Raw genomic sequence first — 17,469 nt, forward strand, 5'->3', positions numbered from 1 at the left:
CTACATGTGTGTTGGAACGCCACCTGAATGGCAGGAAGTGGTTTGAGGTTCAATTTTGTTAACATCAAGGAAAAAAGACATGGTCTAACGGACCATGCTGTATCAATTATATTGAGAAGTTAAGTTAAAGACACTGTTTAACGTTATTTAGAATGTACATAAACAGAAGACTTGTCCAAAGTATTGTGAATTTGTCTCGCATGAATTCCAGCAGTAAGAATTATGTACTACTATGCAAATACCATTGCTATTTCCTATTCACTTCAGTAAAGTGAATAATTTATAATTTACCATAACGCTATTAAATTCACTTGGCATCTCTCATCCTACTTAGTGAAACAGCAGTCTGAGGTTATCTGAGGTGCTGTGGAACTCACACAGCTGTACACCCTTTTCCGATACCCACACAATGGGGAGGGAAGATTGAGTGGCCTCTAGGGTGGACCAGTACATGATAGCAAAGGGGCTGATGAGGACTTCATCAAGGAGTGGGCCTACACAGCCCTTCGTTTCAAAGGCAGGTCTAATAAGCTAAAAACAGACTGCTTTTCCACAACACGTGATAAGCTTAGATTGTTTGACTTTCAGGGTTGATGAGGTTCAAATCTGCCAAAAGATTCTTTAGTGTCTTGGACCTGGACATCACCTTACGAATCAGCTCTACATTTATTTTGTTAAAAAAGCATCATGAAAATGAGGTTTTGCTTTTTACCAGCAGGTGGTGGTCTTCATCTTTTGTTCCAGAGAAAACAGCTTTGTAGCAACTAATTGTAACAACAACAACAACAACAAAAAAAACGTCCACATTCTAAATGCTTATTGTGGGTCTGTTATTTATTGTTTGTTTATTGAACCAATGATGATTTGGTAATCATTGAGACACCAAGGAATGATCTGATGCATTTACCCTGAGAGGATTAGATAACATACAGAAATAGATATAGAAAGCAAAAAAAAAAAAAAAAAAAAAACAATACCTCCGTACAAAGAGTCTTGTAATGTAATGTCCTCAGTGCTGTATTATCTCTCACACAGACTCCAAGTGTGAATGTCAAATGTGCCTTGCAATAACAGATACAAACGGAACAAGCAAACTACAAATATTACAAAATATTATACATCTTTTCAGTTGCAAAATATTAATCACAGTGATTACAAGAGATGTTTTTGCAGTATTTCCCTTTGACATCGAAAAGAAGTGCTGTAAATGTACTCTTTAGTAGTATACATTTCGATGCAACTTATTACATTTTAGAGTACAGTAAATAAATGTTCCCAAAATGACTGAAACTTTTATAGTGGCTAAAATAAAGGGATGCAACAATGTGTGAAGAAGGTTTAAGGATCCATTTTCTCTTCCCACTGTTTTCCTCCAGCTCCCTTTCCAGGAAGCATTGCTCTGTAAAAACATTAACAAGGCTCTACAGAAAAAGTTTCAAGAAATTATAACTGTTTCAGAAAAAAATAACATCTGGCATTGAGTAACTTTTATTACTGAGAAGAAATGTAGATGGAAATCAAACTACTTCTGTCAGCCAATGCAGTTTGCATTTCTCTTTTTGTCTCAAGTCATGACAGAACACAAGCTGTTGGATTCCTGTAAAAAAGCACCATCATAGCTCCTTTTGGACAAGCTTCTTTTGAAAATCTGTTCAGCAAAGCAGCTAATGAGATATTCTGACAACCCCCTCAGGAGATTAGCACCTTATGAAAGCAGGTATGATGCAACAGAAAGTGTCATCACATGGAGTGAGCTGTGATGAAGACGTAGATGCGAGTGATGAACGAGGTGACGGTGCCCTGCCGCAGCAACTTCATCTCTACGTCAATGAGGAAGTCACGAGGGCCATGGGGCTGTCGCTGCAGGTACACGGCTCCGGTATAGCTGTTGAGCCGGCGTGTGCTAAAGTAGCCTTCTTCATTGCCACGTGGGATGCTAATGATGATGTTATCACCTGAGTAGGCTGGAGAGGGGCCGATGCGGAAGATCTGTGCTGGGGTGACGACGTTAGTCTGGAAGCTAAGCTGGTAATAGGTGATGCGGAGAGGCAAGTTCTGGCACTGGGAGCCGAAGCAGCTTACTCGCTCGCAGCGTCTATAAAAACATGGGGGAGGTTACTAAAGAGTGAAGGCTACATTCGTCTACATCTTTGCACTACCTTTGCAGAGTATAAAATAACCAAGGCTTATATAATCCTTAATCAATTTTTACTCAGTTTTATTCTAATATCAAAAGGTGCATGGCCAGCTGTGGTATCCATTCTTACAATGTTATAATGTAGCTGAATGTTCTGACCCATTGTGACACAACCCTAGCTAACTACACACAAAAAGACTGAGAGAAAAACAAGGCCATCTTTTTCAAATCGGCCAATCATACTCTTTTAAACTCCCAGCCACAGGTGCCAATGGCATTAGTGTGGTTTGAGTATACTGTTTTATACCAATCTGCTGTTGAATTCACCAATCTGATTGGTTAGAAGGTGCAGAGCAGCAGCTCTGATAGAATAGGATGCACTGCTGATAGTTAAATGGAGACCAAGATGAACTGATTAAACTGATTAAAGAAGTGGAATTAGTTGTAGCTCCTGCCTGGTTGGCAGCCACGCTGGTCCTTAGTGGATCAGATTGAAAACCCCTGCTCCACATAATCTAAGAAGAAAGAGATTTATAAAATTGTATTGTTATTCAACATGGTGAAGCTTTCTATAATTATATTAATGAAAGTCCTGACCAGTCTCTCTTTTTTAAAGTTAATAATCACCTGTAATGAATAAAATTGTCCTAAATCCACTCATAAATCTTGTGGTGGAGTTTACAAAACAGAGACTTTTCTGTTAATGTTAAATAAACAAATATAATTGTGACACATTTAGAAGAAATCTGGGAGGGGCAAATACTTTTACTGCAGTGTCTGTATCTTATCTCTGTGTATAATATCAGTCAGCAGATTTCTTATCTGGCTGATCAATATGTGCTTTGCTTCTGTTTGGTCTCTGAATATTGTTTATGCTATGTGTTTTATCTTTAAGAATGGTATATTGAATATTATATTTGCTTTCTCTAACTCTAGACCAGATGTTCATACATAGACATTTCAATGATATGGCTGCAAAATGTGCTCATAATGGGTCTAAAATTAAGATTCAATTTCCTAAGTCTGTGGCTCATCGCCCAAACTGCGTCTGTGATCATCTACTAAACGCACCCTGTGTGAAGTGCAAATTGCATTTAAAAGCCACTGTGAAATGTGGAAATAGTTACCAACAAAGCCATCAAAAGCCTCAGGACTAAAGAGAAACTGCAAGTTCAGTAACAGAGAGAATGTGTTAATAAATACAGTTCTTATTAAACAGACGTTCGAGTAATAACAATAAATGGTGTGGAGGGCATTAATATGGCTAATATGCCATTTGGTTACAAATAGGTTTTAATTAAAAGGCTGTTGTTTACATAATGAGCTACTGCATCTAAAAGTGTGCAATTAAAGTTTTTTCTCCATTTTTCTTGTTGACTGCGTCAATAAATTGCTAGAGTCACAAAGACCAGCTAAATGTAGTGAATTTCATGTGAAAGACATGTGTTTGTGTTTTAAGCTGCCAGTTGCCAGTGACATAAGAAACCTATTTGTTAAGCATCAGCAGAAGACTGTCCCGAATATGTCCTAAGGTTCTAAAATGCATATTACATGCTCCGGGCAACACTATCCATACTGTATACTGTATATATATATATATATATACAGTTCATGTCCATAAATACTTGATCATTCACAAAGTTATTGTTATCTACCACAGTAAATTGGTGTTGATATTCATTAATGAATATGAGCTCAAAGACCTTCAGCATTAATTTAAGGGTACAGTTTATAATATGTTTTTATTTGTAGAACCACTTTTTAAAGGACTAAAAGTTATTGGACAAACTAACTATGATATATTAAATTGTAAATGACTGGCTGAAGTCAAGGTTTCTTCCCCATTGATCATCTGCTATACCTATACTGCAGCTGCATTCAGTGTCTGCTGGTTCTTTAGGCACTTTGTTTTCAGTTATCAGTAACTGACAAGACTGCTTAATTGGAGGACTTGGCCATTTCTCTCTTTTGTCTTAAAATGTCTTGGGTTACTTTAAAAATATACTTCAGGTCAATATCTATCCGCACTGTGAAGTGCTGTCCAATGAGTTTTAAAGCATTCAGTGGACTCTGATACAGGCAGGTAGTACAGCCCTATACACTTCAAAATTTATCAGTGACTGCATATATACACCAAAAAGCCATAACATTAAAACCAGTGAAAGGTGAATTGAATATCATTGATTATCACATTAAAATGGAATGGGTGGGATATATTTTATATAGCACATAAACAGTCAGTTCTCAAGTTTATATGCTTGAAGCAAGAAAGTAGGCAAGCAAAAGATCTGATTGACTCTGACGTGCTAAACTGTGATAAATTTAAATACAGCTCTGGAAAAAAATAAGAGCAAAATAATGCAAAATAATCCATTTCTTATGTTTTTTTCTTACAGGTTCATGTATTGGTGAGATGAACAGTTTTGTTTCATTTTTTGTGAACTGCTGACAATATTTCTCCTAAATTCAAAATATAACTATTGTTATTTAGAGTGTATATTTAAAGGAAATGACAACACATCAAAATAACCCAAGATCATGCAGTATTTGCAGAGCTTTAATAACTCAAATAAAACAAAATGCTAATAATTTGTAAACAAATTGTGTTAATGTTTTGGCTAAATAACATTAAGAAATCAGTATTTGGTGGAATAACCCTGATTTGCATGTGTTTTGATTCCATGCTCTCCACCAGTTTTTCACATTACTGTTGGGTAACTTTATACCACTCTTTTTGCAAAAAAGCAAACTGCTCAGGTTTGCTTGATGGTTTGTGACCATCCAGCTTCCTCTTGATGACATTCCAGAGGTCAATAGGGTTCACATCTGGAGATTGTGCAGTGGTCTCTTATTTTTTTCCAGAGCTGTATATATATATATATATATATATATATATATATATATATATATATATATATATATATATATATATATATATATATATATATATATATGGTGCGGCAGAGGAAATGCAAGAGGAGGGCAGGTAATGCTGCACCTTGTTAACAGGGAGCATAGATTGTCAATAGCAATAGCTGAAAAGCTAAAACCTGGCGGCGGCGAAACACCCCGGGCTTCTGAGAACAGGCACTCTCACACCCTTTTCAAGGGTACACACAGATGCGGAAAGGCCAAATTGTTTCCTCTTTATCACAGACTCTGTTGTTCTGAACGTTTCGCCCCATCTGAGGATCGTATTATAATCAGAATTGTTTCCATGACGCCCCATATTGAATTGTCTATGTAAAAGCCACTGAACAGCAATTATGAATTCACCACTTTTGAAATCATTTTCAAGACAAACACTCAATACCCATGAGTCACCACTTCCATGGCTACTTGCATCCTCTATGCTGCCTGGTAACAAGGAGCGGAGCTTACCTGCTATATATATATATATATATATACACCATACAACCATACATGTGATTTACGCACCATACTTGTCATTTTGAGCTTGTGTACTGTAGATGTGTGTCTCAGTTTGTGTGTGCATGTTGTAGTTTGGCCCTTCTAGCAGAACCTGTACTTAGATTGGACATGCATGTGTGAAATAAGCACTTTTTGATCAGAGTCAGGCTCCTTCATTTCTCAGCCTAATGGAAAGCGTGCTCGCCAGGGGCTGGGCTCAATAAACCTGTCACCAGCATGGATTTCCTTATTTAACAAGGTCATTGCTGGAACACACAGGGCCAGAGGGACATAACCCATAACCACGAAGACCCGCAACCCCACCCCTTTCCCCCCTACACACATAGTGAGATATGCCTATATAGTTTCCTAGAAGTACATACATGACCAGTGAACCAAATCTACATCTAATGGCTACTGGGTCTGGTAAGCATTTCTTTCTAGTTTAAATAGATACAGAGCCCACTTTGCATTTAGACTTGCAAGCAGGACATTAACACAAATTCTTTTGGACAGTGACACAATTTTTGTAATTTTGCCTCTGTACAATGCAAGGAATTTTGTAACAAAGCAATGAAGATGTGATTAAAGTGTAGACTTTCAGGTTTAATTCAAGGGGGTTAACAAAAAGACTGCATTACTTGTTTAGGAATTACACAGTCCCTCCATTTTCACAGGCTCAAAAGTAACTGGGCAGGCTAACATAATTATAAATATCAGGCTTATTCCTAATATCCTTCAATGACTGACTGAAGTTTGTAAACTATGGAGATCAACAAAGGCTGAGTTTCCTCTCTTGGGATGCATTCAGGCATTTACTGCAGCCCCCTTCATTTGTTGCTTGTTCGTGGGTCTTTCTGCCCTCAGTGTTGTCTTCAGTAAGTGAAAGACATGCTCAATTGTGTTGAGGTTTGGTGACTGACAGCCATTTAAAGGGGGTTTTTCCCCACCAAGAGAAGAATTTTACGACCATCCACTTTAGTTGCCTTCTGTGGTCTTCCAGACCTTTTGGTGTTGCAGAGTTCACCAGAGTATTCTTTCTTTTTAAGTAACCTAGTTACTCTATTTAACCTAATTTAAATTTACTATTTACTATCTCTCTGATTGGTCTGTCAATTCAACTGTCCAATTACTTTTGAGCCTGTGAAAATGGAGGTATTATGTAAACAATGGCTGATGCTTTATTTTAAATCCATTGTGGTGGAGTATAGCATCAAAAAACTTAAAGTATATCCGTCTTCAAGTACTTATTAACCCAACTGTAAATACACAATTTGTTGTGATTATAGATATTTTAAGTGTTCCTTGTTATGTTGAGTATAATAGAAATGACTGTAATTAATGTGGGGAATTATTTTAGTTATAATGATGATTATGATTAATATCACTCACGTGTCTGACACCTTCCTGTAGTTCTCAGGACATGTAAAAGACAGGCAGCGAAATCCTCCCTGAAGGTTGTAACATGTTTGGGTTGTTGAGCAGTTGTGTGTTCCTGTTGCACATTCATCAATATCTAAAACACAAAATCTTGATGTCAGATGGAAGATGATTACAAGCTGCATTCTTTGAAAAACAAATGGCTGTCTGTGGTCTGTTGATTATATATATAGCCACAGGGTTTTGATTTTATTGCTATTTTTAATTACATTATGGTTTAAGAAATCACAGTGAACCATTATTAAAGTTGTTATGGTTATTTATGATCTCAGTTCAATGACATAAACCTAACCCAAGTATAAATAACATCAGCTTGAACTCAACTGCAATTCTAATGAAACTCATTAAAACTAACGGATCTTAATGCGATACAAAATGTTTCAAATCTTAAAAGTCGGAGGTTCCACAGTGAAAAGCTCAATTTATTTATTTATTGATTTAAAGGAGTACCAGATGGCACTTAAAAACAGCTGCATTCAATTTTTTGTGCTTCTCAATTCAATTCAATTTATTTGCCTTTTACAATGAACATTGTCTCAAAGCAGCTTTACAAAAGTAGAGAAAGAGAGAAAGGGGAAAAAAAATATTAAATTAAATTATTAAACTATTTTATCCCTATTTTATCCCTAATGAGCAAGACTTCTCTTAGTATTGCTACTAAATTACAAAATACTGTGGTGTACATGATCTATATGTTTGTGGTAGTGAGTCGGATATAGAATTATAAGGCAACACTCACAAACTGAGGGAACTGTATGACTTTTATTCATTTCTAAATTCATTTCATTTATTTAACACTACATGCACAACATGGAAAACAATCTTAGTTCCATTTTATTAAACTTTTTTAATCAAAGGGTTTTTCTCTCTGTCAAAATCCCAAGTTAAAAGCAGGTAAAAAAAAATCCCTAAAGCTGTATCCATCCAAGAATTTTGAAGTTTAATGCGCCATGTGCTGTGCTAGTCTCCATTTTGCCATGAATCAGTAGCCACTCCTGCAGCTGTAATTAATTATGAATCTAATTCTACAGATTCGTTACAGCTCGCCAGCTTCAATCCACACACCATTACACTGAGTGAGTGCTCATGTTAACCTGAGGGAATCAGAGCTCCTTCCTCCCTCATCTTTCTCCATCTCTGCTTCCATCAATCTCTTTCCTGAAGATCACTAGGAAAGATGTGCTCTTTGCCCACAGGTATCAGAAAAATTAAAAGGTACTTCACTGGAACTAAGGTCTTACATTTCATGTTGCAAGTGCTTGCAGATTAGAGAAGAGAATGATAATGAATTCATTGTCCTGTTTGTTTAACTCTAAAGCTCAGACAGGGAGCAAGGAGGAGTGAAATACCTGGATTTAAGATTTAAGTAGGCAATATAGTAACCATTTTCAATGTTGTTAAAAATTATATTACCGTTTACATTGTTATGGTTATTAGTTGCATAGTACAAGTGGTTCCAGTGCTGCAATGTCATATTACAAACCAGTACAAAGCAGTTCTCAGCAGGAACAAATATAATAACAAGCACTCAATATTATGCGGTGTAGTATAAAACAGCTACATATAGATGCTAAGAGGGCCTACATTTTATAGGCACTTATATTATATATAACACTTATATTCTGTATATTGGATTTTCACCATAACACAAACACAATAAATGCACAAAGATGAGTAATATGTTCTCTGTATCTATGTCAAGAGGCAACTAAAGGCTCAGTAAAAAAAATAAATACGTTATCTAATATTGTATTTGGGTGAAATTCGAACAATTCCTTTCATTCTACTGAAATGAATCATTGTGCTCAGCTGTCTCTGATTTCAGTCTACAGTATTTCGTCTTACAAAAGTATTTAGTTAGTACACAATATTCATTTATTTAGTTAGTTAGTACAAAGTGCAGTGACTATAGTGACGTTCCACAAAAACGTGTTGCTTCATTCCACTCCTCGCTGATTTTGTATTCTAATATTTCTTTTTGGGAAAACAGCTCCAAGCAATCTAGGATAAGCCCTTCTCCATTGTCCATCCAACCAACAAATTATCGTTCCAGTGTCAATTCCTTCAAAATCCAACTCTCCCAGACTTCTTTGTTGGCCGTTGCTTCCTAAACCTGATTAAAACCCTTGTGACATGCAAAATCGTACCCTCATTTTCTGTCTTTCAGAACTCTGTCTGTTAACGTCACACTTGTTTACCATATTTAATTACTGAATAAAATGCTTGTAATTCTAACCAACCATCTCTTTCTTAATGTGGCAAGATGAAAACACAAAGTTAAGGAAAAACCAAAACTAAGTGTGCTACAGTGGGTGTTTGGACTGAAAGCGAGTTTGCAAATACCATTTTGATTACATATCACACCTCCTTAAAATAAAGTGAGAAACATAAAAATCCATCTGTGTTCATTGTCATGCATCTGTATCAATAATTCTTATCTTATTCTCATTTACTGAAATAACAACAAAACCTCTTCACAAAACCTTCACAAAACCTTGTTGATATTCTAGGAAGGTGGGTGTGGACAAGTAAATAAGTGCAAATAAGTTATGAAGAGCATGGAGCAGGAAATAGATATTAACTTTTTATTTTCTTTATTTTTAAACAATTTTTTCTGACATATTTCACATCGTCTGTCTTGGACATGTTCAGAGGAGGGAGAGTGAGTATACTGGTAGGAGAATGTTGGACATGGAGATGCTAGGCAGAAGGCAAAGAGGAAGGCCAAAGAGGAGGTATATGGATGTAATAAATGAGGATATGAAGCTAGTGGGTGTAAGTGTTCACTGTGGCGACCCCTGATGGGAAAAGCCGAAAGAAGAAGAAGAAGATTTCGCCTCGTCTGTTTTATGACTAAAAACACCTGAAATAATCTGTGCAATACGCATTCACTATTCATTTAAGAAATCATCATACAGTTATTAAAAGTGTTTTACCTTGGCATGTGCGTCCATTGGGTGACATGGAATAGCCATGAGGGGGGCAGGCACACTGGTAGCTGCCTTGAATATTTACACACTGGAAAGCACACATGTTCCCAATGCTTTGAGAGCACTCATCAATATCTACAAGCCAAAAAATAACAAAATATATTTTGTCAGAACTGTAGCAATAAGAGCTGCTGGAAAATTTACCAGGAAGGAGTTTAAGAAAGCATGTCTGTATTTGGACATTAAACACAAAAGCCACCTCCTATTAGGAACAATGGCATCTGTCATAAAAGGCCAGATGAAATTGATCCCATCGCATTAATTTTGTGTCTCCATTCTTACCTTCAGTCAATATGTAAATGATTAATAACTATTTGTGTCCTCTGCTTCTCTTCATATCTTGTATGGATTAAAATAAGGAGTGCAAGGAGTCCCAGAGTTGTTCAATATGTAATATATCACCTATATTGATTTATTAAAATACATTCTCTCTCAAAAGCCACTCATCTTTATGGCAGGAGTGATTGCAAGTGTGAGTCTGAAAACATTTAAACAAATGTGATTCACCTTCACAGGTGTGGCCATCCTCCTTCAAATAATATCCAACACGGCAATAGCACTGGTAGGAGCCATAGATGTTGGCACACTCCTGGCTGCAGGGATTGTTCTCACACTCATTAACATCTGCAAATTAGATACAAAAGGAGATGAAGAAAACAGTAATTATGGCATTATTTTGGCAGATATTAACTGAGACATGTGTACCATTCCAGAATGTAATATTTATAAGATATACTACATGTTAATAATAGACTAATTTGACCAGTTTAGCTAACTGTACCAGCTCTAGGTGATACTAATATTATACCAGCCCATCGTCCCATTTGTCTTTCATCACATCACCCTCATTTTCATATGTGATAAATGACCACAGTGTCTATAAATACCAAGAATATTCAGCGTTTGCACTGTTACACAGTGGACCATGGGTGCTTATTTATGTCTATTTTTATCTGGGTATGCTATTAATTTGGTGCCGCAGCATAAGGTGACATCCTGAACAGCACTGTGGGCCACCACTGACCACCAAGTCCTTGAAAGCATCTCCCCTTAATGCCACTGCCTGTGTCATGTGACTTGGGGAGCTATCATGCTTGATTATGTTCCTTAAATAACTCTAGAAACAAGCAGAGTATAGACAAAACCATGAACTCACTCAATCTCTCACTTACTTTCATTCCTTGTCTCTGTACTCCATGCTCATGCTCTATCACTCTCCTCTCTGCCACTTTCTGTCTTTTTAGTTCTCTTCATCTGACACCCAGACACTCCCTGACACGCTCAGTCATGCTTATTTCTCTCTCTCTGCTGCCCTCTTGCTCTCTCTATCTCTCACTTTCTTTTCTCACTTATGATTAGTTTTTATGCCCAAATCCAGCCTAGAATGAGGAATCCCCTACAAACACCACCTACTATTAACATGTCACTACATCACTGTAACCCTGTACCTATCAAAATATCTCACAGGAATGTGATCATGAGTGCAGTTTAGTGGGAGAAAAAAATGAACTACCTTCACAATTCTTGCCATCAAAGGCAAGGGAGAAACCTGTGGTGCAGGAGCACTTGTAAGAGCCCACAGTGTTCTCACAGGTCTGAGAACAGAGACGCCCTGGGTAACGCCAACACTCGTTCACATCTGCCAGTAGAAGAAACAGACAGGTTCTAATGTGTTGTGTTTGCTGCATGTTCTGTCACTTTGTAGATGATTTCAATGGCCAAGCCAATGAAGCAAGACTAAGATCTGAGAGGAGTAATGCACTGTATTGTGACTACATACTGAATTGTGTGTACATAATCACAGTTTTTTGGGTTTACCAGGATTATTTGAGGTAATTTGTTTCCAAATATACTCTGATGTAGTCAACAAATACCTCGTTTATTGTTAATTCTCAGTTAGTGTCATTGACAGAATCAAATCGCAACACTATCATTATTTTAGCATTATTTTTAGTCCAAGGCACTATACTGTGAACAATCTGTGATATTCAGCAAAAGGCTTTATATAGCATTTAATCTATTAATTCTGCTATATACAGAGATATGTATATATAATACACCTAAACGTCACAACGATATGTGCTTTTTAAACAACCCCTTCCACATTTGGGAAACTTTTTTTTAACTAGTTTTGAGAGTGTGGCTGGTGGGATTTGCTCATTCAGCCACAAAAGCATTAGTGAGGTCAAGCACTGATGTCCAGTGAGGAGGTCTGGGTGCAGTCAGCATTCCAAGTCATCCTAAAGATGGGGTTGAGGTCAGGGCTTTGTGCAGGACACTTGAGATTTTCCAGTCTAACCTGGGCAAATCTTGTCTCCATGGACCTTGCTTTGGGAACATGGACAAAACTGGGTAACTGTTCTCAAAGTGCAGGTGTGTGCTAGACATACCAATGCACAGCCGGCGAACGGCATCATACTGGTAGCCTGGCTGGCATTCACATCGGTAGCTGCCAGGGAGGTTTTGGCAGATCTGACCCTCAGAACAGCGGTGTGTTCCTGTTGCACACTCATCCACATCTGCACAGAGCAGGTCAAACACATCAGAACTGCTACACCTCACACACTGTTATTATCACTGTAATATTATAAGAAACCCACAGAAGCACACAAGATCAACATTGACTCACAAATGCAAATCAATGCATATGAAAATGAAGCAGTGGAGGTAGTGTTTGTAGCTTTTCCTTTTACTGAATGAACGATAATAATTCATAGAATTTCTTAAAGAAAATTCTGGGCTTGCAGGATAGCACATTCTTAAAACCTTTACATGGTGACAGGGATGAAAGAATTTAAATGAGATGCATGAAATCAGTATAAGCAGTCAGACCAACACTACTGAAAAGCTCATTACATCATTTTCAGCATGCATCTTAATTTAACTTAATTTTACATATTTCACAAATGTGTTTTAATGAAAAAGGTCTAAATTGAATAAATTGGTTTCACTGTCATTAAATGCTATAAGAAATAAGGTCATTAACTGCTTATAAAAAATTCCTAATAAGAGGAAATATTGCTACTATGACTACTATTACTATTACTACTAATACTACTACTACTATTAATTTGGTGTAACATGAGTAAAAGATAAGTATTACAGAAGTAAGCATGATTTTGTTGTTTAAAACCATCTGTGTGTGTGTGTGTGTGTGTGTGTGTGTGTGTGTGTACTCACCAATGCAGCGTGAACCATCAGGGCTGGAATGATATCCTCGGGAGCATAATATAATCTTTCGCTGGCAGTTGTAGGAGCCCACAGTGTTTATGCAGTTAAAGCCTGTCGTACACGGCTCCCTCACAACGCTGCACTCATCGATGTCTGGGAAACAGACAATGTTAAGTTATACTAAAATGCAAAAACATAACTGCAAAATAACTGCATTTAGCTGACAGCCTTATAAAGAGCAAATTACAGATGTGCTTTGTAGCCTCAAAAACATATCCTCATGTTAGTTCACTGGGTCAGGGGCTAAAACACCAGCAAGCTAAAAGCATAATGAATAACAAACACACAAGTCAAAGGTGAAGAGATTTATTTTCTTTAATAGATTAACTAAATGCTAATTTAAGTGCTTACTAAAGAGGTAGGTATTTAGATTTCACATGGAGACAGACAGTAACTCTACTGTTTGGACAGCTACCAAAAGTTCATTCCATCGCCTGGCTGCAGGACAGAGAAAGAGTCTTGATGCATGTCTTCCTATTACCTTGAGATATGTTGGAACCAGCTGAGCAGTGCTAGAGGCTTGAAGGGAGTATGATGCAGACTGGGCTATGATTAGTGTCATGGGCTCCGGATAGGTTCATGTAGGTGGGATCACGTCTGTTTCTGGCTTTAGAGGCAAGCATTGGTGCTGTATATGTGTGGACAGCTACAGGAATCCTGTGGAGGGGCAACCTGCAGGGGCAGATCTGCCAGAAGCAACTGGCAGTAATCCAGTCTTGAAATGATAAGGTACAGAACAAGTACCTGAGTAGCCTCCAGATAGAAATGGATCCTTCTGACATTGTTAAGGAGAAACCTGCCTGACTGAGTCAGGTTGAGGCACACTGTGTGAAATATGAAATATATTTGGATGTCCAGGACTACTCCAGGGATGTCAGATTGCGTGACCTGAGAGTTGGGTGAATGTTTCAACTGAACTACTTTTGTGTTCTACGTGAGTAGAAGGCTATGTAATCAGAAAGAGGAATATAGACGATCAGGCTGATTGGTCTGGCTATATTATCCAATCATAAACCTTCTACTCAACCTCCTCCTTCCTGTGTTTCAGAGATTGTGTCTTAGAGACTAGAAATGGCTGAAACACTTAAGCTGTTTGAATGTCTGTGCTGAGACTAAAGCATGGTTTATACTTCTGTGGCCACATATTTGTGAGCACTTCACGATGTCAAGCAAAGATGCATGATGTCATATTCCACATAATGTAGCAATGTACACTGGGAGTTGCAGTGTCACCTGTAAAGCCAGAATTTACAGGATTGGCAAGGATTTGCGTCACTATAGGGGTAATGAATAGGTATGGGCATATTTTTGATGCCCTGGGGAAGGAATGAAGGTACCAAAAAAGCTGGCATGACAAATTATAAACCATGTCAATTTTCAAGCAGTATTATGCAGTTTCAAGCCATCCATGTATCACTGATGCACTTCAATTAAGGTAGCATTAAAATCCACAGTTATAGCAATAAAAGAATTTTAAAATTCTTTTGAAATCAAGTTGCTATGGGTTACACTGTCTATAGCTTATCTTCTGGAATTTTAGAAGAAAAAGTAAAATGTTTATTAAACTGACCACTTTAATGACAGCCACAGCTATTTTACAAAGCCTTACATTTTATATTCAACCTATTTCTTAATTTTGACTCCAGTACGACCCGAGAGGACCACCAGTTAATATACATCAAAGGACTAACTCTGTATAGAGTCAAAAACTCCAAGTTACTTGGTGTGAACACAGGACATCAACTGGTCTCTCAACACCACTTGCCTAGCCAAGAAAGCCTAGCAGCATCTCCATTCCCTGCAGAGTTAAAATGGAGCTAACTTCCCTCCTCTCATTCTCACCACCTTTTACAGAGGAATAATAAAGAGAATCCTGATTAGCAGTCTAATCACTTCGTATGGGAATTGCACAGTTTCAGTCTACAGGACCCTGCAGCAAAATTGTGAGGACAGCTGAGAAGATCATCAGGGTATAGACTATAGATGCCTCCTTTAACAAGTGCTGCAGACACAAAGCCACCAGCGTTGTGAATGACCCCTCCCACCCCCCTCATGGAATTTTCACTCTCCTGCCATCTGGCAGAAGCTACCGGAGCATCTGTACTGTCACCAACACCAGACACTGCAACAGCTTCTTCTCTCTGATGCAGTCAGAATACTCAACACACCGCTGCCTCCCAACCCTCACCTGGACTAATCAAAACCTTCCAACAGCTACCACTGTGCATCTATCAAGGCACAGCTGCACTTTATATTGCTGCTTTTCGACACTTTATTATTATGGTGCACACCATACTATTACGGCTCTTTTATTGTTGTAAACACAGTTGATTGCTGCTTCTACTGACAGACGTTTACAGACAGTTATTTTTTCACCCAACACTGTTCTGTTGTCCTGTTTAGTTTGCATGCATTGGCCTGTGTGTTTATTGTGTATCTGTATTTAGGGATTGACCACCTGACTTGACTTATTTGACTTAATTCTTGTACCTTATGCAGTGAACAGATAATGACATACAAAAGAGAAGACAGATAAAAGCAGCTTTTTGAGTTCTGTCAGTTGCCAAGGAGGGTGCACTGACTGTCCAGTCCTCACTCTCAGTCACCCACTTCAGTCTTACTCACCAACTCACTACTCACCCCCCTGACCACAAAAACACACACACCACATATACACACACACACACCACATACACATATTTACTCTCTCTCTCTCTCTCTCTCTCTCACCGATGCAGTTGCCATGAGGGTCCTGAGAGAAGCCGGTGAGGCACTGTTTCTGCTTCGGGCTGCAGCGGAATGAGCCTTGTGTGTTGTGGCACTGGAATCCCGAGCCACAGTCATGGCTCCGTACAGCACACTCATCAATATCTGAGGAGGCAGAGCAGCACAGGTGTTATTGGAGCCTGGAGGCTTACAACTTTGCAAACCTCACTGCCAGGTATCATCATTAGAGTCAACTGATTTGTCTAGACACTGACATTAATGAGATGTGAGTGCACAATTGATGATTCCTTTGATGGAGATCTGTGAACTTGAATGATTCGCTTAAATAATGAACATCAGACTGAACAGAAGATCTGTAAATATACACCACCACTGAACAGTAGGTGGCACTGTGGTTCAAGGCTGGTGCACGGAGCCTCTGAGTCACATCCAACACATTAGTCCTCTTTCCAACCCTCCTTCCGCAGCTTATTTGGATTTTTTTGAGGAAAAAACAATTTGTCTGAGTTTTGGTCAGACTTACGTGGCTAACATGAGTACAGCATAGCCATACTTCACCAGATGAGCATTAACTCCAGTTATGATGAGATGTTAATTGGAGGGTTTTACAGGCTATTCCAATTTCTCTAAGCTCTAGTGCAGGTAATTCTCTGCCTACCTTTCAAACACATAATTAGTTCACTCTCATGTTCATTACTTTGCCAATTACTATCTTAAATCTCTGTATACACTTACTGTGACATCCAAGACCAGGCGCTGACATAAAGGAAACAAATTAAATAGCTTTTCTCCAAGCAAGAGAGTGTGTATTAGTAACTGATGGATCTACACAATAATTAACATAATTGGTGTGCCATAAACGCTAGATAATGTACAAGGTTGGCACACTGCAACTACCCCCAGGCAATACAGCACTATAATGTATCCTGGGCTTGGTTTTTTAAAGCTTGTTAGATGATGAACGAGGCCTATAATGGATGTGAGATGGGGGTCAGAGGAGTCAGTTCATTGAGTGTGCTCATTTACATTGAATGTCCCAGTTTGATAGCTGCATCTCAGGAGCGGATGCTGGAATGCTGCTGATAACATTGGAGATGTACTTAAATGGAACACTCCAATGAAGTGGTTTCATAAATCCCCTAAACACTTTAAGGCAGCTGATGCTAAATTTCGATTTGCATTTATTTGCTTGCCAAACACTTTTACCCAAAGTGACTTATAATTGAGACAGGATAGAATCCAGGCATACGGCTAAGCAGTTAATCCTACAGTGCTTTTCATTTTAACCCTCATTTACTCTGTCTGTAGCATGTACAGCATGTGACTGCGACTAACATTCATTTTCATAATTTTGTTTACCTATACTAAAACTCTTAAACACACTTACAATTAAAGTCTCAGGGCAGTTGCTGGGGCAGTCGCATAAACAATATCTAAAAAGGATTAGGTGAAATATTAAAGAACGCTTCTGTATTCACAAAGTAGGCTCTACATCTGCATAATTCATTCTTTCAGAGATGGGACTAGTTCTCA

At 38.1% G+C, this 17,469-nt stretch overlaps 1 protein-coding gene across 2 annotated transcripts in view; it reads right to left on the bottom strand.

The window, feature by feature from the left end:
* Window positions 1–816: 816 nt before the first annotated feature.
* Window positions 817–17,469, bottom strand: part of fbln2 (fibulin 2) — a 56,282-nt gene continuing 39,629 nt past the window's right edge. For both annotated transcript variants that reach the window (XM_058373680.1, XM_058373679.1), the window contains 8 exons: window positions 15,940–16,080; window positions 13,159–13,302; window positions 12,369–12,497; window positions 11,492–11,617; window positions 10,486–10,602; window positions 9,925–10,053; window positions 6,941–7,064; window positions 817–2,095 (listed from right to left, as the gene is read on the bottom strand). In XM_058373680.1, the coding sequence (XP_058229663.1) occupies window positions 1,741–2,095; window positions 6,941–7,064; window positions 9,925–10,053; window positions 10,486–10,602; window positions 11,492–11,617; window positions 12,369–12,497; window positions 13,159–13,302; window positions 15,940–16,080 (1,265 nt within the window). In that variant the 3' untranslated portion in view covers window positions 817–1,740. The remainder of the gene's footprint in view (window positions 2,096–6,940; window positions 7,065–9,924; window positions 10,054–10,485; window positions 10,603–11,491; window positions 11,618–12,368; window positions 12,498–13,158; window positions 13,303–15,939; window positions 16,081–17,469) is intronic.

Source organism: Hemibagrus wyckioides, linkage group LG21, assembly GCF_019097595.1.
Source record: "Hemibagrus wyckioides isolate EC202008001 linkage group LG21, SWU_Hwy_1.0, whole genome shotgun sequence".
In the NCBI taxonomy this organism is placed as follows: domain Eukaryota; kingdom Metazoa; phylum Chordata; class Actinopteri; order Siluriformes; family Bagridae; genus Hemibagrus; species Hemibagrus wyckioides.